We start from the raw sequence: 27,666 nt of genomic DNA, 5'->3' as shown, positions 1-27,666 counted from the left end.
ATAGGAGCTCCACAGGATGATGCCAATACAGAGTTAACCCTATCTCCCATTTCTGCCTTTAAGAAATATTCAGAAATACGTTTAAAGACATGTCTTAACCATACAAAACATAAAACAATTCCATAACAAAGTGAACATTTTCCATCAAACTATTTGTTATGTGAGAGGGGGACAGCTTAAGTTGCTCTAAAAACATGTTAGAAGTGTATAATCCCCTTTAATTTCCATTTGGAGATCAAACCAGCATTAGTCACTTATTGTACAATGTTAGTCACTCTCTATAGGTAGGTAGGGAGAGAGTGAAGGTTGCAATCTAACACACTGAGTCAAAGATAAAAAAAAAAAATTAAAAAAAATAAAATAATAATGCACACTTGAGGTTAATTTATAGTTGTGTATTAAAGGGTTTTACCTTGCCGCACCTATAGCTGCTGTAACTTAGATGACATGCTCTTCCTCAAAAATGTAACCAAACTACAGTTGCAGCTATGATGGCATTATCTGTTAGTCAGAATCTTCTGTGTGTTCTCTCCTGCATTTTTCAGAGACTTGTAGAGATTGGTAGAAGTAAAGGCAACATGACCTCAGTTGGAAAAAGGTTTTTCCACTGCAAACCACAATCTCACCATGACTCCAGAATAAAAAGACTGACTGCAGAGAATCATCTGATTCAGTATTGTTAACAACATTACAATGTGCAGTGGGGGGTACAGGATGCAAACTGATCTCACAAAAGATACGTATAACCCCTGTGTTAGCCCAGCTTTAGTATAAACTGTCAGTAATCAAAAACATGCAGTGTGTTTTGAGAACGAGTGCAGTGCCCATGTTTAACCTTTCTGTTTGGAACAGCTATTCACCTTCAAAGTTCAACTCTATACAGAACCCTAAACTGAAGAATCAGTTGTTCCTGTTGTCATGATCGACAGCGTCACTTACATGCGTCACAACTGCTGCTGCTACAGATCGCTTGTCGCCTGTTCATTCAAAGTTTGTTTTCATATCATGTCCAAATCCCACCAAATTCAACACTGTACTTTCATGGGCCATTGTCTCAGCAACGTTCATCTCCCAACAGTGAATGTATTAATGAGTTTAATTGAAAGTCGGTGGTTAGATTTGAGTTGAAAATGTTGTGAATGTTTAAATGTAAGCAAATGTCCCCAGAACCCAGGCATGTTTTTTCCTCAAGACACATGGTCAAGTGAGATGATGAATATTCATAACAAACTATGGCAAAATGAATGACTCTGTACAAAAAACTCAATATATCACATCTGTGCATCATCATAACCCTCAGAGAAAAGAAACAGAGTTTGTCAAAATGTCAAAACTTTAGTTGATAGTATTTCAAAGGTAAAATCACACAGGCTAAACTACATCCAAATTTGCGTGGACTTGTTTATATGTAATCGCGTTCATGATCCTTCGGCTAAAGTGTTTGGTTATTCTTGGCACCAATTACGTCAGTTTGACTGCAGGCGCTCTTGTGTTTTCTATTCCACTTGAAGCACAAAGCAGACATCAGGATTCCCACCTGCCGCTCATTCCCCCCTCAGCCAGCAGTTTCCTTCTCCACCTCATCTCTTTCACTCTCCCTCACCTCTTCTTCCTCATCCTCCTGCTCCTCCTCCCCTGTTTCTCTCCTTCCTCCTCCACTTGTAAACCCAGCCAAGGCAGCACATTGATGATTTATTTATGTTAGGGAACATCATCCCTTCTTTTCTTACAACTCTATCTCTCCCTCTCTCTCTCTCTCTTACACACACATACACGCGCAGAATTATTCTGTCTCTGTGTTTGTCTGTCTGTGAAACTGTATGTGACAGTGATGCTAAACGGGGCGTTGTGATGAGATGGACTGTGCAGGTGGCACAGCTTGCAAACACAATACACACGCGCGCACACCAACACACACACTCTCTTTTCTGTGGTGTCATGCTGAGATGTCTGCATCTCCCGGTTCTGCAGTAAACTCATGTCACCAGGGGTGAGCGATCGAATGATTTTATACTGTAATCGAGTTTCATCAACTCCAGTGAATCACTGAAATTGTGACATTTCATGTCATTTACACTCAATCTACCAAATTGTGGATGTGCGCTACGTTCACAAAGGAAATGATTGAGATAGCTGTGCATTATTGGCCAAAGAGGAAGCAGAGGAAGTTTGCTTATAAAAAGAAAAAATATAATAATATTTGTGCATGTAAAATCATACAAAAACTGACAGGCCTGGCCAAGTGTAGTGTAAAGTTAAGCACTGTAAAATGACATTTTTCAAGGCATTACAAGCAGTTCAATTAAGTTGTAACTAATGGATTTACAAATGCTTCATAGATCATATATTAGTATATTACAGGACAATTTTAAGAATAACCTTTGCCATATTGTGATAAATCCTTTATCCTCTGTGATCCTCCTCAGCATATCTTGCTTTGTCGTTTTATACAGCTCTTTAATTCATCAGTGTGATGGATTTACCCTGTGTAAAGTAGCTGCGGGGCATCGACCAAAAATACTTTTATTAACAATTTATTGCCACAACATTTACAACTGCACATGTGATGGATTATTTAAACCTGAGAAAAATATTGCAGTGACAAGTTGATAATAAATGAGCTTTTGTTATATATATATATATATATATACACACACACACGCGAAATTGTGTTTGTCAAATGTTGCTTAAAAAAGGAAATATTGAATCGGTTAAAGTAGACATTAGATTGTTTCTTTAATACCACTCTCATTCTGACATATGAAGTTATTGTTGTCTGGGAGATTTTGAATGAGGCTTTTTTTATTTCCTAAACTGTTGTGACATTTGAGATATAATATGCAACAATATCTTAATTTCAGTGTCTGAAAATGACTAAGCCTATATTATATTTGCTGACTTGTGTACTTACATTAAAAGAAATCCCCAATTTAGTCGCCTTCTATTTGAGTCCAATCTGCTTTTTTCCGAAGCACTCCCAGTGCAACAAAGCAGACAAATACGATTATGGGAAAAGAGATGGTGGAGAAGACAACAGGTCCCATGATCCCACACTGTTTCACGATGTCATCAAACTAAACTTTGTTAGGGTTTTGATTGAGAGACCTTCCAGCAGCCTACGTTCAATGATAGGAAAGATGCTCATCATTGAAACAATGGTGGTTTCATCTTTTCACTCAAATCAGTAAATACTAAACACTAAGCGATCTATCAGCCTGAGAGTCTCATGGGTAAGTTGACCCACAAACAATCACTTAATATACAGTACATGGTGAGAGCTGCAGGCTTCAGGTAGTTTTGTGGGGCTGGGAATCTTCCACTGTCACCCATCAGCATCTATCTGTCCTGACTGCCAATCTTCAAATTACTTCAGTGCCTCACAGTCGACCCTCTCAGTGCTCCTCCAATCTCCTGTCAGTCTTTCTGTCACTCTGTTAGTAAGTCTCTCCGTCAGTTACTCCGGTAGCTGGCCGGGCCGTCACGCTCCGAAGGTGTTCCCTCCCAACACTCTTCAATTCATTTGTTTGTTTGTCAGAGAAGGAAGGTTAGAGAGTAGCGCGGGGGGGGAGACAAGGATTTGGTCCAGTGAGAGAGGCTGAAGAAGAGAGAGAAATATGCCAATAAAGTGGGGCAAAGTGATAAAGTTATGGAGGGGTGAGGTAGAGAGATGTCAATTTAGAGGGTGAGAGCTCAGTGTCAGGCTGTGTGAGACAGAGGACTGAAGGAGAGAATGTCCACGGTTTACTTAAAAGAGATGATGGTTTAGAGGGGGGAGTAAAAGCTGTTAGTTTAAAAAGAGAGAGAGAGAGGAGTGACTGGGAGGGCGAGAAAGAAAATTGTTTAGTTTGGAAAGAGTAGGAGAGAGTTGGTGAGAGGGATACGGCTGTTTGCCTCCTCTGCTGCCAGTCATTACCCAGTCTCAGCAGCAGTTTGTCAGAGCGAGCTCTAATTGAGGAGGTCGGCAGCTCGGAAACAGCAGAGAGAGAGAGAGAGAGAGAGAGGGAGAGAGAGAGGCAGGCAAGGCTAGCTTCCCTTGTTGCTCGTTCATAAATTAGCCTGTCACTCATTATGTCCTGGCATGTGGTTGGGATCAGAAAACACAATTTCCAAACACATTTGCATTTGTCACAAGTTCCTCACTCTATTGAGCAGAGGATTATAAAGCCTGGCTGTGGACATACTGAATATTTTCTTATTGGTGAATACCATACACATACATTCTGAACTTTTTCTTTACAACAGATGTTTCCTGCTGAATAAAGATCGTCTGCAGCCAGGCATCAAAATTTTATCAACACTCATTGCCTGAATGAGTGTTGATAAAATTTGTCTTGGTTAGTAACCCACTCAACTCCCAAACCCTATTGGACAGATGCCGACTCTCACCTCTTTCTCTGACACTCAATCTGACAATGTCCTAAACTGTCCACCGGCTGGAGTTTAATTTTTAAGACACTTTCTGATATTTTCAGGGTGGCCTTCTAGGCAGATCCCATGATGGTCATTTTTTGTGTTCTGGGTGGAGAAAATCTTTCTGAATCTAAACTCAGAATAATGAGATTTGTCACCTTGTTAGCAGGGAGACTGAATTCAGATATATTTTCTCAGGAGATGGTGCATGAGTGGATCCATCTTATCAGGATTTATTGTGTGCTGTGTCAAAGCATGCTAACATGCTAGCTACATGGGTGGCTGAGGGCGTGACAGGCTGGTGGTGGAATTAGGAAATCTTCCATCGACCAAACTCACTTTGGTTCAGCCTTTGTGGTCTACATGGTCAAAGAAGGCGACAAGGAGACCGAGTCCTCTGAAGGACTGGGCTGAATTGGGAACAGCTACAGACAGGGGACCCAGGAAGTAATCCAAAACAAAAGTAAGAGTCCATAAATCTGGCACATTCAAACACCCACCATAATAGCTCTGTCACTCTGGTTACACTCTTGCATGCCCGCTGCAGATTAGAAAACAAACAGGTGGACAGTACAAGGCTGTCACACATTGACAGGTATTGATTAGGCTGCTCCTGACAGACAGATAAATGATCTTCACATCACCAGAGAGAAGCTTTCTGTGGAGTTCTGGCCATATGCAGCTCGGGGATGTGTTGGGGAATAGAGATGCCCAGGGGCTAAAAAGATGTCACATGGTATTAGGCTCGCACAGCACCGCACGCCACTGTCATCTCCTCAGGTGACAGCAGCTATCTCCATATTTCACACTGCCGCCCATCCCCACCCCACAGCTGATCCACCCTGAACCAACTCATCCCGCTGCGGTGACAGTGCCGGCATGCTTCAACGCTCACACAGGCCGAACGATAATAACGAGCCGCTCACCTCCTCGGTCGCTTCCACCTTACCTTCACCTCCTCAAAATCACACAAAGTAAACAGACAGCAGTGCACATCAAATGCTCCTATTCAACTACCACTACATGACTAGATTTTTCCGTATAGTGATTTATATTCAATTTAAAAAAATAAAAGAATCTGAAACCATTTGTACACAGACAAGTGCTTCCTTCTGTTTGGCACATTCCAACTCATTCTACCAGCACTGGAGTTGAAGACAACACTATTTTGTTAGACTGGAGCGTGACAGCCTGACCTTCTCCTCTCTTCAGGCTCCGTCACTCATCACCACAGAGACTCGGCTCTCGGCAACCGGGTAAATACCATTAGTATCAACAAAGTCCACCAGTGTTAACTGCAGATCCAGCGTCCATGCACTAATGAAGAGAAACAATCACGTCATTATTTGACCCGTCCCAACAAACTACATTAATTACTCAACCACAAAATAAGCTCTGCTCCCCTGTCAGTGCCGTCCCAATCAGTTGATCCTTCCGTTTACATTTATTTCTTCTTTATTACTGTGTTTGCTTTATTTATGAACAGACTACCTGTTTATATATTTTTTTCTATTTCCATAGATGGTATGTTTGTGTTATTGCCGGTGCAAAGAGGGAGAGAAAAAAGTCTGACCCTAGAATCGCCCCTGCATGGTACAGTCCGTAGAGAGAACCTGCTCCCGGAAACAACAATTTGTACAATTTAGATGATTACACATCAGTGAAAACATCCGTAGGATTATTTTATATTCAAATTCTGCCAATAGATCCCTTTCACCTTACTTTTTACACACTGGACCTTGAAATTAAAGATTATGTGTTCACGTGGAGGACAACATAATTAGCTAGACATGTTTTTCAATAACTTAAATATAGGAAATATTTCACTAAAATTAGCAGTTTTTAACAGTCTGACTCCTCCCGTTACATGTGTTCTTATTGCATTGGAGTCACCAACTTTTAACATATAAAACAAATAGGCTAGAACAAATCCTCTTGGCCGAGGCTGACTGATGTGAAGCTTGGATCCAGTCCCGTGTTTGTAATTAGCCTCAGCTCTTTCGTGCCAGCCAGTAGGCCGATGGTTGGCATGAGACAGCAGGACAGCCCAGCTGCCCCTGTGTCCTCCCCTCTTTCCCAGAGGAGAGTTTCTGGGTCCACTGCTTCCTCTGTGAACAGAGAGGAAAAGAAACCTGGATTGCAGGGGACGGGAAGCTCACACCATACTTCCCACTCTGTCAGAGGCAATATCTCATGTTAAAGGGGAACTCTCCATCAGCAATCTGATCTCTACCACCTCTCTGCTGCTATACGCTCCACATCCACACTTCCATTATCACAGTGTGGAACTGCACCGCCACAAAGTGATGGATCAACAGCATTAATCATGGATGCATTGATGATATCCAGGTATGAAATGAGACAATTAGATTAAACAGGTGCATTTTTACTATTTCTGCTTTTGCAGTAAATTTCAGGGATGATCGAGACACATATTTAACAACGAATACTCAAAAACAGCAGCAGCAGGCATTTCTGCCAAACAAGCAAGTGCAAGAAAATAGAGAAAGAAGCAACAAGAGATTGAGGCAGAGAAAGAAAACGAGAAAGCAGAAGGGGTGAGAAAGTGGGAAAAAGCGGGAAGTGAACTGGGAGCTGGAGAGCGGCAGAGAGGGAGCAATTTAATGCTGTAATTAAGTTCCTGATAGCACCCTGGGAGATGTGCTTTGGCGTAGATCCAGGACTGCTTAGCTTTGCACTGAGGCTCTTCAACCCACAATATATGCTGTCACACACACTAAACCACACACACACACACACCATTTGAACAAACAGATATTTAATATGAGCAGGCTCTCCACACTCTCGAGCCAATTCCGAATCCCAGAATATGTGTCAACCTCACCAAATGATGCATCGACAAGAAGAGACACAAAGGAGGAGAAGACTGGCGAGAGACATAGCTGCGAGAGAAACCATCACTTGCAGTCACTCTCCCGTCGCTCTCACTAACACACTGTTGAGCTCACAAGGCAGCTGCCTTGACAAGTGCACACAAATCATCCTTATGGGTGCATGAATGGAAATGTGTCTGAGAAAATATTCTGTTCTCTAAATGTTTACAGTGCTCCTATCACACATCTGCTACCCAGAGCTTTTCAGTGCCTTCTGCTGCACCTCATGCTTTTTCATTTCCCCTTTTCCCATCATCTTCTTTTGGCTTCATAGGGGGATGCACAGGTGTGAGTGAAACCTATCACTTATAGTGCCGACCTGCAATAAGTTTGACAAGTAGGCTAATGTGGAGCCAAGCAGCTATTTCCACATCTGTGCGTTCCTGTCAAGTTAAGATGTATTCAGTGATGGGAGGAGGAGAGAGAAAGAGGTCGGACCACGGAGAGGAAAGGATGACAGAGACAGACAGACAGACAGAGAGAGGGAGAGAGAGAGAGAGCAGGCAATTACAGCCAGCTCCTCTCCAGCACTCCCAATTCCTCGCCTCCTTCAGGCCAAGCGAAGCGGCAGTACGCGCGATAGGATTTTAAGCTGTGGACAACGCGCATCAGTAGGATCGGAGATTTCCCGCGGATTGGTCGCCAAAGACGTGGGAGAAAAAGAGGATACACTTCTGCAAAGAATCAGCACAGAGACTACAGAGTTGTGTGTGTGAGGGGGGGAGAAACGAGTCGGTTCCTGCAGGTTTCGAGGCTCTTTCTGGTACAGGACGCCTCCGGATCGCACCTGTGCGTCGTGCATGCCCCCCTCCCTCTCTCTCTCCCTTTCTCTCTGGGGATAAAAGTGCGTACATTTTTTTAACCGTTTTTACGCACGGTTATACGCCGAGCTGGAGACACGCGGATTCGGTCCTGGACGCACGATGCTGATCGGTAAGTGTTGAAAACCTTCAGAGAAACACTCTTTACCGGTGATAACGTGGCTGCGCTGAGTGTGGCGCAATCCTGTGGCGAGGGGACCAGGAACATTACGCATCGACACCATGTGGATGTTTTACAAATGATGCGGCGATGCTATTATAGACACTATAATCCAAAGTATGTTAATATTACCCCCAATTACATTGGGAAGAGGAACAGACGCGCTGAAAGTGGCTGTCAGGAATATTAGAGATGCAGAGGTTTCTAAGTAAAGAGTCGTTGAAATACACGTGGAATTTATCACCAGCTCGATCATCTACTCGTTTCAAAGTCGTTTGCAGTCACTGCTGCGGCAACAGAATAAAAAATATACATCGATCAAGTTCAGTGGAGTTCATCCCTGAAAACCAAACGCGTGCGTCCTCAGTGGAGGAGGGTTATAATGGACACTTCAGCCTCCTTACTCTGTGTGGAAGTTGCAGAAAAAGTCTTGTTATGGAAAAAGATTTTAAATGTATTTATTAGATGATTAATGGTTTGCTTGTTTTTTTTTTACCTTTTCTTTGTGTTAAAAAATAGCCCCATCGTTAATTTACCTTTCACGATGAGCAAAATTAAAAAAAAACCTCAACCAGCAAATAATCGGAAGCAAAAATTTCGTTCAAATTGAATGTTCTGGAATTATTGTCTATTTGTAAACCAATATTAATCAGATTGTCTGGAAAGGGTAATGTGAGGTTATGTTCATATTATTAAATGTAAAGCACAGGGTCTCTATATAATTATACAAATATTATTCCGATCTGAGTGACATATGTATCCAAAATAATCAATACACATTTATTTTCAGAATTCCCACTGAGCCTTAGGGCAATTACTCCACTTGTTCTTATTGATTGAAAATTACAATCTCCTCTCCAATCAATTTGTGGATTTCTAAAACTTTTAAAGGTTGGAAGAAGCATAAAAACTATATTTGATTATTATTAATGTGACAGAACGAAAAGACTGACAGAGTTAATACAGAATAGAGAATTTCTTAACTGTATTTTGCATATTGAACTCCATCTCATTTCTGATTATATCAGAGAATAATGATGCACTTGTTTTGTGTGTGGGCTGAGCTGAGTGATAACTAATGGACCTGCGCCTCTTAGTTCCAGTGATTCACCTGGAAAACACTGATTCATAGAAACGGCTCAATCTTCTCTTTTCTTTACCAAATATGAGCAATTTTTTGGATGGATAAACATTTGAGTCCTTCCTTCCATTTCAGACAGGACAAAATGGAAAATGTATTTGAAGGAATAAGATTATTACAAACATTCAAATAAAATTGTTGTTTACTGTTTTCGAAGTTTACGGTTACACAGGCACACCAGGCCGCTGGAGGTCTCGCTCTAAGTTAGGTTGTGGGTTGCAGTGAGATCTCAGTGCTCTTAAAATGGCTTCAGTACATGGGCCAATGACACATGAAAATGGATGCCACATTAGCATTTCTTCCGATTTTTACTTCCGCCCTCCAAATTCCACCTCTTAATCCCTCCACCAGAGAGGATGGATGCACACGAGGCACCAAAGTCTTCAGCGTGTGAGGTGTTTGACTGAAATGATGTCCTCTTCTCTTTCGTGTCAGGGTTCACTCCCCCTCGGCCTTTTAGTCAGCTCATAAAAGAACAGATCTACTGTCAAGTTGAGCCCTAACTGCCCGGCCCTTTGTCTTTATGCTGTTTTCACCTTGACCATTATTCCGTCTTGAAAGTGGGTCACAGGGGAACTCTGTGGCTGCTGCGGCTTCTTCTCAGCACCAGATAAAGGATGGCCGACATCGCTTACTGTGTTGTCGTCCTCTCATAGGTGGCTGCTGTTTCCTCTCAGCAATTTTTGGAAGAGTTGAGGTGGAAAATAGGTTGGGGGCTCAGCCTTGTCTCTTGTCTGCCATCCATCAGCAACCCCCTGCCGTCCCCTCGAGCAGGGGACAGGTTGTGGGGCTGTTTGAGTGCTGATTATAGGCCTGTCCCTCTGGGAGTGGGTGCCATTCTTCCTCTTCCACTCCTTTTTTATCTGCAGGATCTGAGGAGCGGGGGTGGGAATGCATGGGAAGCAGGGTTAATCTGTGCTAAACAGAGTGGAAGCTCGATCAGGGCTAATTACGTGGGGTTAGGGTTACACTCTGTGACGACTTAATGGGGGTTGGCGCACCTGGAAAGCAAGGCTATGATAGACTCACAAAAAAAGAACATTTTTAAGAGCTATGTTTTTTCCCCATCACTAGAATGAGAAGCACATTCCCACATTTGGAAACATCAGCTGAAACTATTGTCTAACTGACAGTGCATTCCTTGACCTTGAGATTTGTGTGTCCACTTGCCCTTGGTTGCGGTTTTAACGTGTAAAGGCTGGAAGGGGTTCCCAAGCAACAGTAGCACATCTGTTTGAAGTGGTTGTGCAGTGGAGGGGGGGGTGTAAATGAGGACGTTAATGAAAAGGCAGCGCCGGTGGATTGTGGGCTTCGGTCCACTTCTTACCAACTCCATATCTGCAGCATTATCAAACCATCAAGTCTCTTCCTCCAGTGTGCGCTGTGCTAAACGTGCTTTTTTTTGGTTAAAAGCAGCTGTGGGCTTTTGTCTTGCCTGACCGAGTGTGTGTGCGTGTGTGCATGTGTGCGTGTGTGCGTGTGTGTGTGTGTGTGTGTGTGTGTGAGTGAAGCAAAGCTTGAGAGGCAAAGAGACATTATGATGGATGGATCTCCCAAGCCTCCTTTCTCCACGTTCATCCCTCGTGGGCCAGAGGGATGAAGGTGGCTGCTCTCCAGCTCCTGCTCAACCCACTTCTGCCATCATTCACACAGCAGAGACAAATAACCCACCGCTCTATTAGCTCAACAAACAGCCAACCTCAAATGACAAATCTGCAGTCAAACTGACTTTATTTTTAATTACCTCAGTCCCTATTAGTCTGTGTCATCTCTGTAAAGACTCGTGGGGGAATGAAATGACAGTCTGGCACCACCACAAACAGAAATATATATTAGTTCATGTTCATTGTTTCTCATCTTACCGCATTTTATTTGATGCCAGTCTGCCATCTCCCAACTAACAGGAACAATGGGATGTGTTATCGCTCCAAAACTGTCTTTGCATATTTATTTATTTTATTCTTGTTGTAGCCATTATTCTCAATCTTTTCATTATTATTTTTTTAAATCTTTCCCAGTAGATCAGTCCAGGAGGTGATGTGAGTTAAAAGACAGATTCTATTCGCGGAAATGCTCACAAGCTCACATGTCATCAACCTCTGATGTTCAGTGCTTTTCAGGAGTCGATTTGTGATGAAATGTTGGCGCTCAAGAGTGAATCACACATTCTACTCATAATAGAATGTGTCTAGGTAGCACACACTCTGGTCTTTTAAGGCTATTGTTGGAACATAAGATTATGTGACTCCTCTATGATGGATTTCTTTCCGTGTGACTGCAACATTTTAAAGGGCAACTCCACCAATTTTCCAACTTGGAAATTGGTGCAGCCTGTTCCTTTATGTCTGCTTGAGGCTAGAGGCTCGAGGCTACCAAGAATAACATGCTTGCAGCTCAGACCTCCAAATTCTTAAAAGTTGAGCTGCATTGTGGGTATTAGGGGTGCAAGTTTCTGACTAGCAATAAAAAAAGATGGTGTTTGTTTTGCTGCATTTAATACCTCCACCCAGGATGTTTTGATCCATGTCTGTTTGATTTTATAAGATTACACAAAATGTATTAGACAGATTACCATGAACCTTGGAAGAAGGATGTAGAGTGGGTCAGGAAAGAACTCCAAAGATTTTGGTGCAGATCTGGATCGAGAATAATTGTTTTCCACGTTCTTGTGAAAAACTTTCGGTTCTTTTTACATTTTCAGAGAATAATTTATGGGTCTTGTTGAAAGAAATAGGCATTTTCAGGGAACATATATTTATGAGTGTGTGCAATTTGGTGCGATCCACATATGGACTAGTGAATTTGGTAGAAGTATACACTCTACACACTGACACTCAGTTGAGTTTTAGTTCCTTTCCAGTACTCCTCAAGTATGGAACAAAGTTTTTTATTTTAATCTGAAGGACTGACACCAAAGCAAACACTTTCCATGTATGTTGCTTTCATTTTCAGGGTTTTATTCCTGCATTTGGAAAATTGGGAAACCCCAAAAAATAAGTTGTTGGTCTTCTCCTGCTTTATCTCTCACAAAATGTAAATGTAGCTGAATATATACAGGGATAAATCACATCATACATCAAAGTGAGATGGTCACATTTGTATGTAAATGTATTTGGAGTGGATTTTTCATGCGTGGATTGTAGTGAGAAGCGGTTGTGGAGCAGGGTGAGTGGGTGGACTGTGGCAGCAACAATAATTAGACCTGTCCACATGGGCCTGCAGGCACCTTTCAGACACGTCAAAGGTCATACAGGAGCAGAGGTGGAGAAGGCAGTGGAGATAGGGGAATATTAACCATTCCACGTTCATGAGATCTTTCCTTTGTATATTTACACACACTTGTACACAATTACATTACGTCATAAACTCCCCACATTAATAATGTGTCTGCTTTCACACATATGACATTTATATGCATGGTTCATATGCTCTCGGAGCCCCCCTGTGGGGAAAAAAAAGCATATCTGCAAGTGACAGTTCATATCATTTCACTGAAGTGACAGCATGGGTTAGATGTGCCCGTCTGCTGTAGTGATAGCTTCAGGATGCTGAGAGTTGTAGACATATGTGAGGCCCAGCAGGAGCTCTTGACAACATGAGAAATGGTCCCATGCTGCAGTCTGCACCAAAACCCTTCCCACTTAGCCTCCCATTCTCCGGATGCCGGGGCTAAAGATGGAGACCTTGAAAAGAAATGGCAACACATCACCTCCCAGTGAGTGTAAGTGTAAGTGTGTGTGTGTGTGTGTGTGTGTGTGTGTGTGTGTGTGTGTGTGTGTATTCGTGTGTGTTCGTGTGTGTGTGATGTATGTTCTCTGCACTTATGAATTCATCATTCTTCAGCTGGTAAGACAGCTTTCAACTGAAGTGGATGACTAGTCCTCTACTTGATGGTCCGACCTTGAGAGAAAAGTTAAAGGCCTCAGAGAACAACACACTGGAGGACGAAAAACACAGATAAAGAAAATAGAGAGTGTGAAGAGAGAAAGAGCTAGAAACCGAGACAGGTGTGAAGAGAGAGGATTGAAACATGAAGGGAATATAACCCTACAAAAAGGACATATCTCTCCTGTGCTTCTCAAATCTCTTTGTCTCAAGTGTATTTCTGAGTCATCTAACCAATCTGTCTGTGTAACCGCCGCAGCTTTCTGAGCACAAGGATCAGCGGCCAAGAAAGTAACAGGCTATCGATTTTACAGTCAGTGCCAGCCATCAGAACCTGGTGCCTTGAGCACCGATCTGCAATACTCCAGGGTCCAATGTGTGTTATAGAGAGCAACTAGTGGATAAATGGTGGTGAGTGTAAACAGAAGACGTTAAGATCCAGCTCCAATTGTTGTCTCTGCTCCAGCTCTTGTTGTTGGCCATCAGGATGTTGACCTCCACCTGTACTGCATGCCGTATCATGAGCGTCTAACAGCCCATCACTCCAGACTTATTAAAGTGGCTGGAAATTAATATCCATCCATTGTCCTAGATGCACATACGCACAAGCACAAATTATACGAGAAGTAATGGATGTACACAACAGACTGCATGCATACACAAAAAAACAAAGAGCGACCTCTTCAAACTCTTCGAACATATGTAGATTGTGCATGACAGGCAGAGAAGCACGGTGAAAACATTTACAAGGAATAAAAAACACTTTATGGATGTTTTTACCAGTCCACCAGGATTTGTCCCAATATGCCCAGCTGCCAGTCTGACTATGAATGAGAACAGACGGAAGGAAGCTGGAATGTTGCAGCTCACAATTAATTAATTCACAAAAACATTATGTATAAAAATGCCAATCAGATGTAATTACTTATTGATAGAAGGTGCTGGTAAACTGTCCCGCATCATTTTGGCACTTTGTATAAATCAACTGATATCTGTAATTTTCAAAACGTGTGTGTGTGTGTGTGTGTGCGCGCGCGCTGGTTTGCATCTCTGTGAAAAATTGGCATTCTTTTTTCTTTTCGTCAGCCCTGAGCCACTGTGCGGAGTCTGACTGGGAATGATCAGCTCTAATGATTTTATGAGAGTGTACATGATTAATGTTTTGTGAACAGACCTCTCTCTCTCTCTCTTTTATATCTTTATTTCTTTTTCTCCCTCGCCCCTCTCCTCTTCATTCCCCCCTACGCCGCCCTTCCTCCCTCTTCTCAGAGGGACTCAGAGGGAATATCCAGTCTCAGTGTGTGCTGATTTCTGTGGCGCTTGCTGCCGTTGCTGCCACATTAGTGTGTGACAATGGGCCCCTTTGAAGTGGGTTATTCTAGCGCCGCTCACAGCCCAGCGCAGCAGAGAAGATGTGCCAGCTCGCTGCGCAGACAGGGCCAGCTACAAGCACATGGAGAGACAGGAGGCATAGACACGCATGTGCACGCCCGCATAGACGAAATAGTGGGGTCAAAACAATAGCTTTCAAACCCACATTCTCTAAATACAGATTATGTAAGTACTTCCATTGCAGACAAAAGCCGCGCAGTCCTCCTCTGCATGCCTCAAAACACAGCACCAAACAACAGCCTGCGTCGTCCGCCCATCACTTTCATCAGCAATCCACCCATCTATCATCCACCCGCCTGCCCGTCCATCCTCTCCCTCTGTTTTTTCCCATCCTCCTCTGTTCCCTCTGTAGGCCCAGTCCAATCTGAAAGCTTAGTTGAGCTCCGTCTCCCTCGGCTTATCTCCAAAAGCTGCCTCTTTCATTTGAGTAAATGCCTTCATTCCCAGCTCCTCTATGAGGAAGCTGATAAGGGATGTCTTTTATCCACAGCAGATAGGCTTTTCCCCCCAAGCCCAGTGTGGGTGCTAGCGTGTATTTATACGCCTGCATGGCATATGCAAAATTATGTGCGAGAGATTATATTTCTTGAGTCTGGAGTCAATTTTTCCGAAATATTTTTTTTTTTCTGAGCGTTATATGAATAGTTTTCATATGTATGAGAATAGCTGATGATTCCATGGTATAAATATGCATCATGTTAGGAGCCATCATCTCATGCTGCTTATCATTCAAATGTGACATTTCTATGATTACACATAATCAACACAAGACTGTTGCAACCTTGCAGGTGTCCTTAATAGGAAGTGATTAAGTGGGACGAGCTAATCATCACAGTGTGTGTGTGTGTGTGTGTGTGTGTGTGTGTGTGTGTGTGTGTGTGTGTGTGTGTGTGTGTGTGTGTGTGTGTGTGTGTTCAAGAAGAGTCTGTCTAACGAATTGATTAGGGCTGCAGAGTGGATTTGTTGCCAGGCATGGAGAGATTAGTTTTGTCTGTGTTTGACTCAGTCTAAGCCGTTGCCAAATGCTGCACTTCTGTCTCGGGTCTAACACAATGAATGTATCGATCGGCCTCTGATGCTCCAAAATGTCGACGCTTCATGTATATGTTGTTTTTTTTTTCATAGTGTTAAGAATCAAATAAGTGGCTCTCGGCCATCAAGTTTTTTAAAATCTGCTCTGTTTCCTCTAAATTATAATCCTCCTTCTGTGTCTTGCTCACTGTCATTTTGCTCCTGTCTCTCTCTCGTACATTTGCATTGGTCACAGTCCTGCTGTGCCTATGTTAACAGAGCACAGAGTGGTGCAGCAAGTGATAGTAAAGGTGTTATGCTGCTTTTCTCTGAAACTCTCTCTTCCTGAGGTAGTTTGGGGTCAGAGGAACTTCCCCAGCTCTTCTTCAAGACACAGCTCGTCTCTTCAGATCTGCATTTCAGTAGTCGCCCTGCCCATTTTGTAGCTCCTGCCCTCCCCCTCGAGCTCCACCAACACTGCAGCCATCCCCTCAGGGGACATATGAATGAAATTTGTATAGCTACTGGAGTGAGCACGAGAAAAATACTCCTCACTGGTCCCTGCAGAGCTCCAACCTCATTGACTTGGGTTTGTTTGCTGGAAGTCAACGATTGTGTTTGGGCTGAACTTAGCAAAATGGCAAGCTCACAGTCAATAAGAATGATACATTAGCAGCTCTGCATCTATTAAAGCAGCTTGCTGTGATTGAAGCCAGGCACCACTTTGCAGGGATTTATCAAGCCGCTTACCAAAGAGAGGTGATTGAATTCATTTGCTTACTAATGAGGTGGTATTGCGAATTTTACACTTCCCCAGCCACGGGTGGAACCTTTTAAAACCATTTGCTTATTACTGCAATCAAATCCAATGTTCACAGGTTGTTACAATCATAGCACCTCATCAGCTGCCTTTGTTCCGTTTTGGATGAAACCCTTTTCACCTGTGTTGTTTATGTCGGCTTGTGTCAGTGAGGCTCAGAACTGCCTTTTTACAGCTAAATGAGCAGCACAATTTGAGTCTTGTGCCACTGTCACCTTCAGTTTTTGAATGACATTTTTGAATATTCATGTTTTTTTAAATGTTTTTCTTGAAACAAATCAAATTATCTTGCAAAGAAGCAGAATATACTGGGTAGTAACATGCTTACGGACTTGAGTCACAATAGGGTGGAATTAGCTGGAGCCACGATAATATTTCTTCAATCAATTTAAATCATTTATTGTGGTGATATATGTTCTTTTGTGTGAACCTTATACAAAACAATCAATTATAATCAAGTCCAATCAAATAACTGTGTCAGCTCTCTTTCTCTCAGTCAATCAACAAAATTGATTTTATTAGAGGTAATTGTTCCTGGTTTGATGTTCATGATGTCTTGATTAGTTCTATTCTCTGGAGTGCTGTTGTGGAGAGTATGCTCTCCTGCTGTTGTTAAAGCCAGATTAACGTTAAATCCTCTTTGTCTCTGCAGACACAAGCAGACACACTGAAGTGGGTTAGCGGAGGCCGGCATAGTCAGATGGGCTTTTGGTATGTTAGCCAAAGGTCACAGAAGCCTCCAGTTACATCAGAGTTATATCATCTGCATCAGCTGTATAGAGAGGACACCCGTGGAAGTTGTCTCTATAAATGTGGGATTGATCCCGATGATAGCACTGATGTAACCATTTGGTAACATGATGATGTGGTCCCAGCCTATGCTGACCACATCATTCATTTCATACATTCCTTTCCATTTTAAAAATATCCAAATTAAGATTCAAGCAAATCATGGCTAAATAAACAGGATCAATCCAAGACACGGTGTATGTTGTAACCTTGAATGAGAGGCTAAGTAGTGAGGTGGGTCAGCGTGGGGCCATTTCTCATGTTGTCAGAGCTCCTGCTGGGCCTCACATATGCCTGTGACTCTCAGCATCCTGAATCCCGTCAGCCAACAGCCACACTGAAATTAAGATCCAAATTTCCAGCACGGATTTCATTACAAATATATTTCATGATTTAAATGAAAAGAAATGTAATATTTGTGCTATATAACATAACAATCCCATCGTAGTGTAAATACTACAAAAATATTAATATTATTGCTCATGAGCGGGAAGATTAATCTACAGAAGCAAATCTGTGGGACTTAATTTACGGGTCACAGAACTATTCATATTATTTGTATTTTTATATAATGTATAAATTTGGACATGTGATACAAATAACCAGCGCTAAAACCAGCGCTCCGTAGAAGTGGCCTGGACAAATCAACATGAGTTGTCAACAGCGTCTTCATGACGATGGATAAAACAAAGGACTCTCCAGTTTGGGGTTCAGTGTACTGAGTCGAACTTCACCGAACTTTGACTAAACAGGTGAACAGCTCCTCTACAGCAGCGGGATTTCATCAGAATTCATCGTATCGTGCAACTTGTTCAACGTTTACTTAAGCTAAAAGTTGTGCCTCACAAAATACTACATTACAAGTAAACATGCTGTATTAAAAGTATAATTTAAGCAAAAATACTTGCTGTTAGCTACAGAATGTACCTAAAATTGTAAAGAATTACAGTCATTATAGTATTAAAATATTGATTTATTAATGATGCATTGCTGTATAAGGAGCCTTTTAATGAACTGCATGGTGGAGGTATATCTAACTTTTTACTGTTGGTTAGATTAATCTGTAATGTGCATTTTCACCAGTAAATATTTAAAAATCAGAGTCAAAATGAGAAAAATGACTATAGCATGATTATACTGAACAGTCATGAATAACTCCAACAGTCTGATCAGGCAGTGGAGTTGCTAACTGGTAATGAGGCCACGTTAAAAATATGTTTTATGTGAGAGTTTACTTTCAACAGCCACAACTGTGATCCTGGAAACATCATGATTCATGCAGTTGTTGCAGCAGCAGCAGTCCGAGTCTTACCACAGACTGACTGGGAAGATGTCTGTTAAATCAAGATTTCACTTGATGAGGGCTTAATCTAGTGTGCACGCACTTTACAGCACCGGCCGCTCTGTGGGAGTTAGACCATCCCAAATGACCCCAGAGCTCTTTTTCTGTCTCGTCTTTGGATCGCCTCCACTGCTCTCTCTCAATAAGTAGCAACGCTTTGACGCTTGAGGACACTTCAGCAACTTTCAATCGAGATTAATCTGTCTTTGAGATCTGCCAAGGTCTCTGTGGATGTACAGCCGAGAGAACGGGCGGGAGAAAGCGATGGGCCTTTTGTAGCGGCTGTCTCGGAGACATGGTTCCAATCCCACTTCACAACCAGAGGGGACAGCTCACTATATCATTCAGCCGTTTGTTATTTTGTCTGAAGCAGGAGTTGGCTGATGGGTAGAAATGTCTGTCTCTTTCACCCAGTTGCCTGAAGGTGAAACCCATGCATCATTCTGCAGAGAGCGTCCACGCTGTTTGGTTTCACATGCATTCTGTGTATGTGTGTGTGTGTGTGTGTGTGTGTGTGTGTGTGTGTGTGTGTGTGTGTGTGTGTGTGTGTGTGTGAGAGTGTGTGTTCATGCAGATGTCCACATCAATATGTCGGCATAAATGAGAGGCTTATTCTTAAGCTATCAGGTGTCAGAAACCATTATTCAGGCTGAGTAAACCAGATTGAATTCCTGTGATTCAGTTTGGAATTTTATCTGTGTTAAACTAAACAAACCCGACGGGTTGCCTGGGTTTTTTTTTTTTGACAACATATGCGTATTTCCAGCCTCTGCTCTCTCTATTTATCTACCTCAGCCTGTTGCTCCTGCTTTCAGCTTCTCTTCTTCTCTTTTTGCCGTCATGTCTCTCTCTGCTATTTTGTCTCATTTGTGCTCTCACATCGATATAAATGTTTTCTTACAGCTGATGCTCACCAGAGCTAGAACCTAGTTAATATGTGACTTCTCGGTTGACTCAGGTGATCCATTTGCAATTCCCAGCGATTCCCAGTGAATCTCAGTGATCCATGTATGTTGCTTTTTCTGCGCCGGTTATTAAAAGCCAGGGGAAAGGTTACAGTAAATGCCACTCAGCTGATGTACAGCTCAAGCTTAGCAGTCCCCATGCTACCCTGAGTTTCACTCCTAACATTTTGGGGAACGTTAATTTTTACCCTATCCTCTCAAAATTGGTGACCGCAGCACCGTGCTCCCCCCACAAAACTATTGCGTGCAGCCTCGCCTGAAAGTCTGTAAAACGCACTCTTCCCTGCCTCTGAGTTAAAATTAAAAAGCATGAAAAGCAAAAGCTGCCACAAACCTGCTGCAAGCACCTGAGTCTGACACATTGGCAGGTTCCTCTGAATCCTCTCTCTCCTCCTGTATCTCCGCCGCTGTCCCTCCAAGCCGCCAACCCTCCCACCCCTTCTTCCCTTGTCGCCATGCACTTCTCCCAGACACCCTGGGCACTCATCACAGAGGTCACGCACCTGTCGCCTGCTGTAAACAGGAAATGAATAATTCAGGAGTCCGCGCTGGTTGACTGCAACAGCTGATGGTCTACCCGTGACGAGCAAAGATTTATCCCAAGGATTCGCATTACAATCCTCAGCTGGAATCACACTAATGAAAAACGCTCTCTGGAGAGCCTGAGGACCCACTCTGAGCCAGACTGCACGTCCTTGACCTCTGTGGCTGATAAAGTTAGTTTGAAATGACAGCCTGTAGTGGCACGAGACACTTGTCCTCTGTGCACTGCTTTGCATTTTTAGATTATGATGACATACAGTAAAAGAAAGTTCACTCTTAACTGGGCAAACTGTAAACAAAAGAGCATCTCTCTTGGCATTTGGTAATACCTTCCTCATCCTTTCCTCTCCACATCCACATCCACATCCTCTCCTCATCCACATCCTCATCCTCATCCTCATCCTCATCCTTTCCTCTTCCTCATCCTCATCCTCATCCTCTCCTCTCCACTCCTCTCCTCTCTTCTATTCTCTTCTCTTCTCCTCTCCTCTCCTCTCCTCTCCTCTCCTCTCCTCTCCTCTCCTCTCCTCATCCACATCCTCTTCTCATTCTCATCCTCATCCTCATCCTCTCCTCTCCTCTCCTCTCTTCTATTCTCTTCTCCTCTCCTCTCCTCATCCACATCCTTTTCTCATTCTCATCCTCATCCTCATCCTCTCCTCTCCTAAACAAGCCCGCAAAGGGAGCTGACCTATAACAGAAAACAAGTAATGTTTAGGAGAAATTACCAGAGTAGCAGGTTGAGAGGCAGCAAGATGCCAGTTGGGTCTGCCTGGTAGCTGAAGTGATTGCTTTTCGCTCCTTATCGCCACACCAGCAGGTGTCTGAGACGTGCTGTATACTGCGGTGCTCCGAGGGGATTCACAATAATAACGCCCTGGCCATTCGCCCACCCACCACCACTGCATACACAACTCCCATCCCCATCTCTGTCCGTGCTTCCTTTCTTCCTCTTCTCTCAATGAGTGAAGTCCTGCCGGCTATAGTAACTTAGGAATTCTGTTATGGCCTTGCTCCACCAAACACCTGCTCACACTCTGATAAGAATCCTTATCTCCTCGCCCCAATGTCTCCTCTTGCACCCAGGAAGGGCAGAAGTTGGAGTGGAAGGTATACATGTATAACACCACCATTGGCGGGAACATTGATTATCTTTCAACCCCATTATCCTGTGTGTCATGCAGGGAAAGTGTATGGAAAGCAGTGTAGAAGGAGGCAGCCGTGGCAGAGGACCGAGGTGCTAAATCCTTTGCTATGAAGTTTTCCCTATTTAAAACGATGCCGGCTGCTGGACTCCGGTGTGCCGCCTGCAGTACAATGCCTCATATAAAGAGCCACCCCTTCATGTCGCTCTACCGTCTTTGTAATTACACATGAGGAATGAGAGAAGACATCTGCATGCCCACACTCTGAGGAGAGGAGGAAGGAGAAAACAAAGGGCAGAGCAGCTTCTCACAAAGACTTTCCAATTTGCAGCTTGCAGCTGTTTCTCTTCAGAGAGCTTGTCGAGCGGCCCGTCCTTTCTCAGAACCCAAAGTGGCTCACAATCCAAATGCTGATTTCTCCGCCGCTGCTGATTGGGGGCTGACGTTTGGCACAGGATGACACTTTTCCTCCTTTTGTTGAAGTTTTGTTGACTGCGTCTGAGCTTGACTCTTCTCCACCATTAGCAGGTGTTTAGAAGTGGACATGGTAAGAGACGGATCATTTGGGGTGGAGATGGTTAATGGGATGACAGCTGTGCTCTGTGATGTGTATTATGTCTGCACAGTGAGGTGAAAAAACAAAACACATCACCGACGGTTCAGGAACATTGGTCTTCATGTATTTACAGGTGACTGTGTATAAACACAGAGCAGTTTGTGCGTTGTGTTTGCTTGTTTCCTTTGTGTTCGCCTGCCGTAGTTTCACCTTTGTTTAGTTGCATATGTTGCGCAGGATTGAAAACCAAATGAGTCTAATGGATCCACAAGGCATGGCACTGTGACCCGTAAATTAAGTCCCACAGATGTGCTTCTGTAGATTAATCTTCCCGCTCATGAGCAATTATTCTGGCGGCGACGCTGAGGCATGAGGCTGATTTGAAACAATTACAGCCCAGGTTGGGCAAAATTAGCTCGTTCATTTCCCCAGGCTGCCGCTGAACGGGAGAGAGGGCATTTTAAAAAGCTACCAAGGGGTAATTGGTTTTTAACACTGGCATGTCCTTCAGCCCACTTTCTAACCTGATCACGGCCGCTTCAGGGTTAATTCTCTCTCACTCAACAAAGATATAAGTCAGGATTTTGTACACCTAATTAAAATTATCTCAGAATTGTGACTGTTTGTTTTTTCTTGAAACGTTATCTACATTAAAGGATGTGAATTAATTTATGCAGTACCACTGTGCTAACCTTCACAGCTGAAGGAGTTTTATTACCACCGTTGTTCCTTAGCCGTAACTCTCATGCAACTGCAATTCTGTTCCACACATGATATACGAGCTGTGTCCCTCTTCCCCACAACGTGTTAAAAGGTAGAGGGGAAAAAAAATATTTGGCCCTACAGCGAGGACAGGAAAGCTTTGCCTTTTTATAGCCAGTACACATTTCCATTAAGAGTTTTAATTGGCCACAGACACGAGCCCCAGAGCGGAGCTGAAATTAGGTTTGTTATAAGATAAGTCTAAAACAAAGAAACTGGAATAAGGGAGCGAGTGAGGAAAAAGACATTTTGTGCAAAAAAAACAATTTCAGGTGGAATGGGAGTAGACGATCAGCAGGCCTATTTGAAGGCAAAAAAAAAAATCAGCTCAGGAAAGGCAATTTGCTGGCTTGCTGCAAATACAACTTGCTTAGCAGGAGCTCTTTTGCATAACAATAAATGTAATAATACACAAGTAATGTACAGTACAATTCTCTCTGCAAGCAGTTTGCTAGTGTCGTTTATATAAATAAAGCAAATGGTCCAGCATGCAATACAGAAGAATTTCAGTTTATTTGCAAGTGTGTAAATGAGTCATTAATTGTGAAGAGCTTTTCTCCTGTGTGTGTGTGTGTGTGTGTGTGTGTGCGTGTGCGTGCGTGCGTGCATGTGCTGTGTGACTGTGTTCGTCTCTGGTGAGAGATCCAAGAGAGGATACTTCCACTGCCATCAACTACAACCACAACTTCATTTTCATTTCACATTCGTCACAGCCTCATAAGCACCTTTGCGTCTGCCACCCGGTGTCTTTGCGAGCGTTTTCATCTCTCGCTCCTCTCATCTCATCAGCTGAGGAGCTAAAATTAGAAAGCAACCTCTGTCTCGTACTTTTTTTTCCTGTAAATCGCATCCTACCTTCATTGAAGATCCAATCGGCCCCAGCTCGACCACCATATCTAATCAGTTTGTAATGAGTTGTCACAGTTGGCATGATGGCTGGCGTGACGCTTGGTTGACGAGCCTGATATTTATTCATGTAAAAAACGATGTCGCACTTATTGCCACTTCCACAAATGACTCAATTTGCCAAGGAAATGAACCTCATCTGAGTTCCTGTCAATCTTGTCGAATTCCTAACCCCCGGGAGTTTTGCGTATGTGAGCACGCCACAACTTTGTATTAGTTTATCCAGACTTTTATTTTTCGACACAGCACCTGCAAAATGGCAGCACTAGGCCTGATAATGAAGTTGGAGACAAGGCCACTGACCTGTCCCTCAAACTGATTTTTAAATTGTTTGTCATATGTTGTCTTTGATATTTTCCCTTTTCAACATCGTCTGTGTCATAAAATTTATTTGGTTTCCACTGACTGAAAAAGGTCCAACAGCTGTCATCATTATGAAAGCTGCACACCCTTAGGCTTGGAAGAAAAAAAAACAGTACTTTTCTGATTCTTTTTCCCCTTTTTGCTGTTTATTGTCATGCTGAGGTTCAGTGTACAGCTGCTGCAGAGTGATGACTGGCCATCGGCACCATCTGCATAGATTAATGTGTTTGATATTTCCCTTTTCCACCTCCTTTTTTCCTGGTGAGCATCGGGAATCGCTAGCATCTCCGTTGCCCGCCCATAGCTGGCTGCCTCGTAGGGCTTCACAGTGGGGAAGCTGAGCAATTTGTTTCTGGATGGCTCCAGGCTTATCGTCTCCGCTTGACAGATGGGCTTTGCCTCAGCTCAGGTTGGGTTTGGTAGCAGTGCAATGCTCGCCACTTGCCTGACAGAACTCATTATGGACACTCCCTGGGAGAAGAAGCATCTCCGCAAGGTCCTGTTACCATCACCGGACTGCTACAACTCACCACTGAGCTAGATGTCCAAACACAATGAAATGATTAGCTCAAACCTGCTTTAACCCAGCGACCATGCACTATTTCTTACCTTTCATGTAAAAAAAATACTGCTTTTGAGAAAATGAACAAAAAAAATTATTAAACAAAGATAATTTCAGGATGGTACTGACCTCACTTCTTTTATTCTTCTTCTCATAATTGAATTTGAGCCCTAACCTTGTTGTTTGTCAATGCCAGAAACACAGGTAAAGGTTGATATCTTTTTATGATGAGACAATGGTCGCTTCTGAAGCTGGAGGCTGTATATTGATCTTATGTAAACCTCATTATCCGCTCATGTTTTATTTATTGGCTCTGAATTAGCCTCTGTATATACCTTTTTCCACACTGAAAGAGTCTAAATCTCCTTATAAATCTCATGCACACATCATACTTCTTTTACTTTTTTGTTCTGTAATTAAACTCCAAAACACCCTCAATTAGAATGGCACAGTAGAGCGCATAGCTTCACAAAGGTCAAACAATCACTTTATGAAAAGAAATTACACACAGTCATAAATATCAGTCACCTAAATATGTCAGATTATTTTCCTGGATCTGCCCTTCGATCAGGACCGTCACCAAAATGTAATTGTTTCTTGCCTGACCCATGCCACATTCTTCCACCAAGGTTAATTATAATCCATCAAGTCCATTCTTTGCGTAATCTTGCTTACAAACAGACAGTGGTGAAAACATAACCTCTTTGGTGGAGGTAATCTATGCATCTGAACAAGAAACACCATTTTTTTTATTGCTGGTCAGATCCTTGCACCTATAATAGCCACAATGCAACTCAACTATCAACAACTGGGAGGCCAGAGCTGCAGGTGTGTTAATCTAGTTGTGGTGGCCTCGAGTCGTTAGCCTAAAGTAAAGATAAAGAAATGGGCTGCAAATTGGTGGAGTTGCTCCATTCTGAGAAATTAAGGAAATTGTTGAAATAGCCTCTTTAGATAACAATTGTATGCAACTGACTGAGTAGTGCAGGTGAGGTTTTAGGGTTTGACAGAGATGTAAATTCAACTGATTCACTGTCATACTTTGTACAATTCCTCTTAAACTGCCATGACAGAAAACTTAAGAAATCCTCTCCCTTCCTGAGAGCACTCTATTTTCAGTCGTGGGTCAAACTGTGCTTAGCCTTGCATATAATCATGCCACATGGAGCAGTGTGCCACCTTCTTCAATCCAGGGAAAAGAAGTAGAAAGGAGGGCATGTCTACATATGAGATATTTTGATGAGAGGAAGTTACTCAGCTGAGATTAAATATAATCCTCATAAGTAAAATCTTCACAACCTTATTAGAGCTTGACTCCATGTGTCGCTGCTGCAAATATCTCCCCTCCCTTCACGTGAACACACAAACCAGAGAGGAAAGACACACAACCATTTGCGTGGTGGACAAGCATACGCCGACATCAAACAGGGTAAAGCTCTGTTCTTACATATTCCTCCCACAGATTTGCTGCATAAACTGTATCCGCCTGCCACACACACAGGAATACAAATTGTCACGTGTCACACACACAGTCTTACACACTTCAGTACACAATATACAGTCGCAGTGCACCCAGCATGGCATGGCGAGTGACCCAGAAAGAAGAGTGAAAATGTAATTCAAATAAACAACTTTAAAAGGCTTTAAGGTAAGGTGAGGAAATGGAAGGCAGGGAGGATGAGGCATAAAATGGAAGGGCTCTTTGTAGAAATTTTAAATTGCGTGTTTTTCAAAGTAGTTTATGAAAGAGGAAAGTGGCCCACAGACATAAGTCTCCAAAAAAGGTCGATTTGACGGTAAAAAGCAGCAGGAGTCGTACATTTATTTGGCTGCTCTCCCAGTTTGCATCTCTTATTTAGAATAAAGCCGTATTCGTTTTGACGAGATCGTACCTGTGTCTGCGAGGAAGCATATAACGTACTTATAGCCTGTTACATTCCACCAAATGTATCAAATTGTCTTAATTAATAGCTAATTTAAGTTCCTCCATCATCTCTGTGTGCACTGTTTAATCTAATCAGTCCAGTCATAAGGACTTAAAGTCAGGTTTGCACATTTTCATCGCACTTGAAGGAGTGGAGAAAAGAAGTGAGGGAGGACGGGCTGGGGATCGAGAGGACTAAAAACCGTCAGTCTTTTTAAACTGTGCTTAATGTTCTTCGTCCATGCTGTAATGGTTCCCACTGTGGCCCTCCGACCACCTTCTGATCAAGCATATGCTAATTGGCTGTTATGACTCACTTTTCTATCTCTCTCTGTGTCTCTTTGTGTCTCTCTGTCTCACCGAGGAGTAGATTTGGACATCCAGAGACAGCGTTATGTCATTTAATGCCCTCAAATGGCTCTGAGCCCCTAATACACCATGAGGCCAATTTACAATTTCCAGACGCAGTTTGTGTGAGAGAGTAATTTGTATGCATGGTGTATATTGGCTAATTTAATACCTACGTTTAAAAAATAGGTTCTGTTGGTTGTAACTAAAAAGCTGCAGCTCTACATTTTTGTGTAAAAGTTGTAGTTCCTGTGCTGTCACATCCAGTCCCATCAGCCCGTGGTATGAGGCGGTGCAGCCCTGCCGGGAGGTTTGCAGGGCAACTGGGGGGATGGTGAAACAGCCTGGCAACACTGAGGCAGATGCACAATTAGCAGCATCGTGTTATGACTCTGAATGTGTGTGTCAGGCCTCGACAGCGTGCACATTTGTGATGGCCAAACTCATTGACTGGCATATGAGGACTGTGCTAAACATCATCAAAAATAGAGCTTATTGTACGCGCTTGGCAGCTGACAAAAGAACCATCCACATGGTGCTGAGTAATTATGCTCATATCGTGCCTGCACTTTTTTCTCATCGTTTCAGCAGTCAGCAATTTTCCCCTCGTAGCTTCTCGCTCATAACATTCAAGAAATTCATTATCACAGCTGGGTATACAGATCAGAAGCCTGATGGCAAAGGTCTAACCGACAGTGCAACTGTTATACAGCAGGCGGTCTCAGCTGAGCAGCAGAATCAACAAAGACCATATTTTCTTAATCAAGATTATTCTCTGAGAAATCCATGGAAATGTTGAAAAACAACTTTATCTCGCAATGTTATAGAAAGTGATCTCTGTTAATCCGTCAAGCAGTTTTTGAGTAATGCTGCTAACTAACAGACAAACGGATGCAGACAAAAACAAAGCCTCCTTGGCAGAAGTAA

At 42.9% G+C, this 27,666-nt stretch overlaps 1 protein-coding gene across 5 annotated transcripts in view; it reads left to right on the top strand.

The window, feature by feature from the left end:
- znf385c (zinc finger protein 385C) overlaps nucleotides 1-27,666 on the top strand; it is a 151,704-nt gene that overhangs the window by 87,777 nt on the left and 36,261 nt on the right. Inside the window, exon 1 of one of the 5 annotated variants that reach the window (XM_020094293.2) lies at nucleotides 7,712-8,237. The exons of the other annotated variants lie outside the window; for them this stretch is intronic. Coding sequence (XP_019949852.2) covers nucleotides 8,228-8,237 — 10 coding nt within the window. The 5' untranslated portion in view covers nucleotides 7,712-8,227. Of the gene's footprint in view, nucleotides 1-7,711; nucleotides 8,238-27,666 lie in introns of those variants that run through there. 5 annotated transcript variants of the gene reach the window in all.

This window comes from Paralichthys olivaceus, chromosome 5, assembly GCF_024713975.1.
Source record: "Paralichthys olivaceus isolate ysfri-2021 chromosome 5, ASM2471397v2, whole genome shotgun sequence".
Taxonomy (NCBI): domain Eukaryota; kingdom Metazoa; phylum Chordata; class Actinopteri; order Pleuronectiformes; family Paralichthyidae; genus Paralichthys; species Paralichthys olivaceus.
The sequence above is the reverse complement of the archived record's forward strand: the minus strand, read 5'-3'. Positions and strand labels throughout refer to the sequence as shown.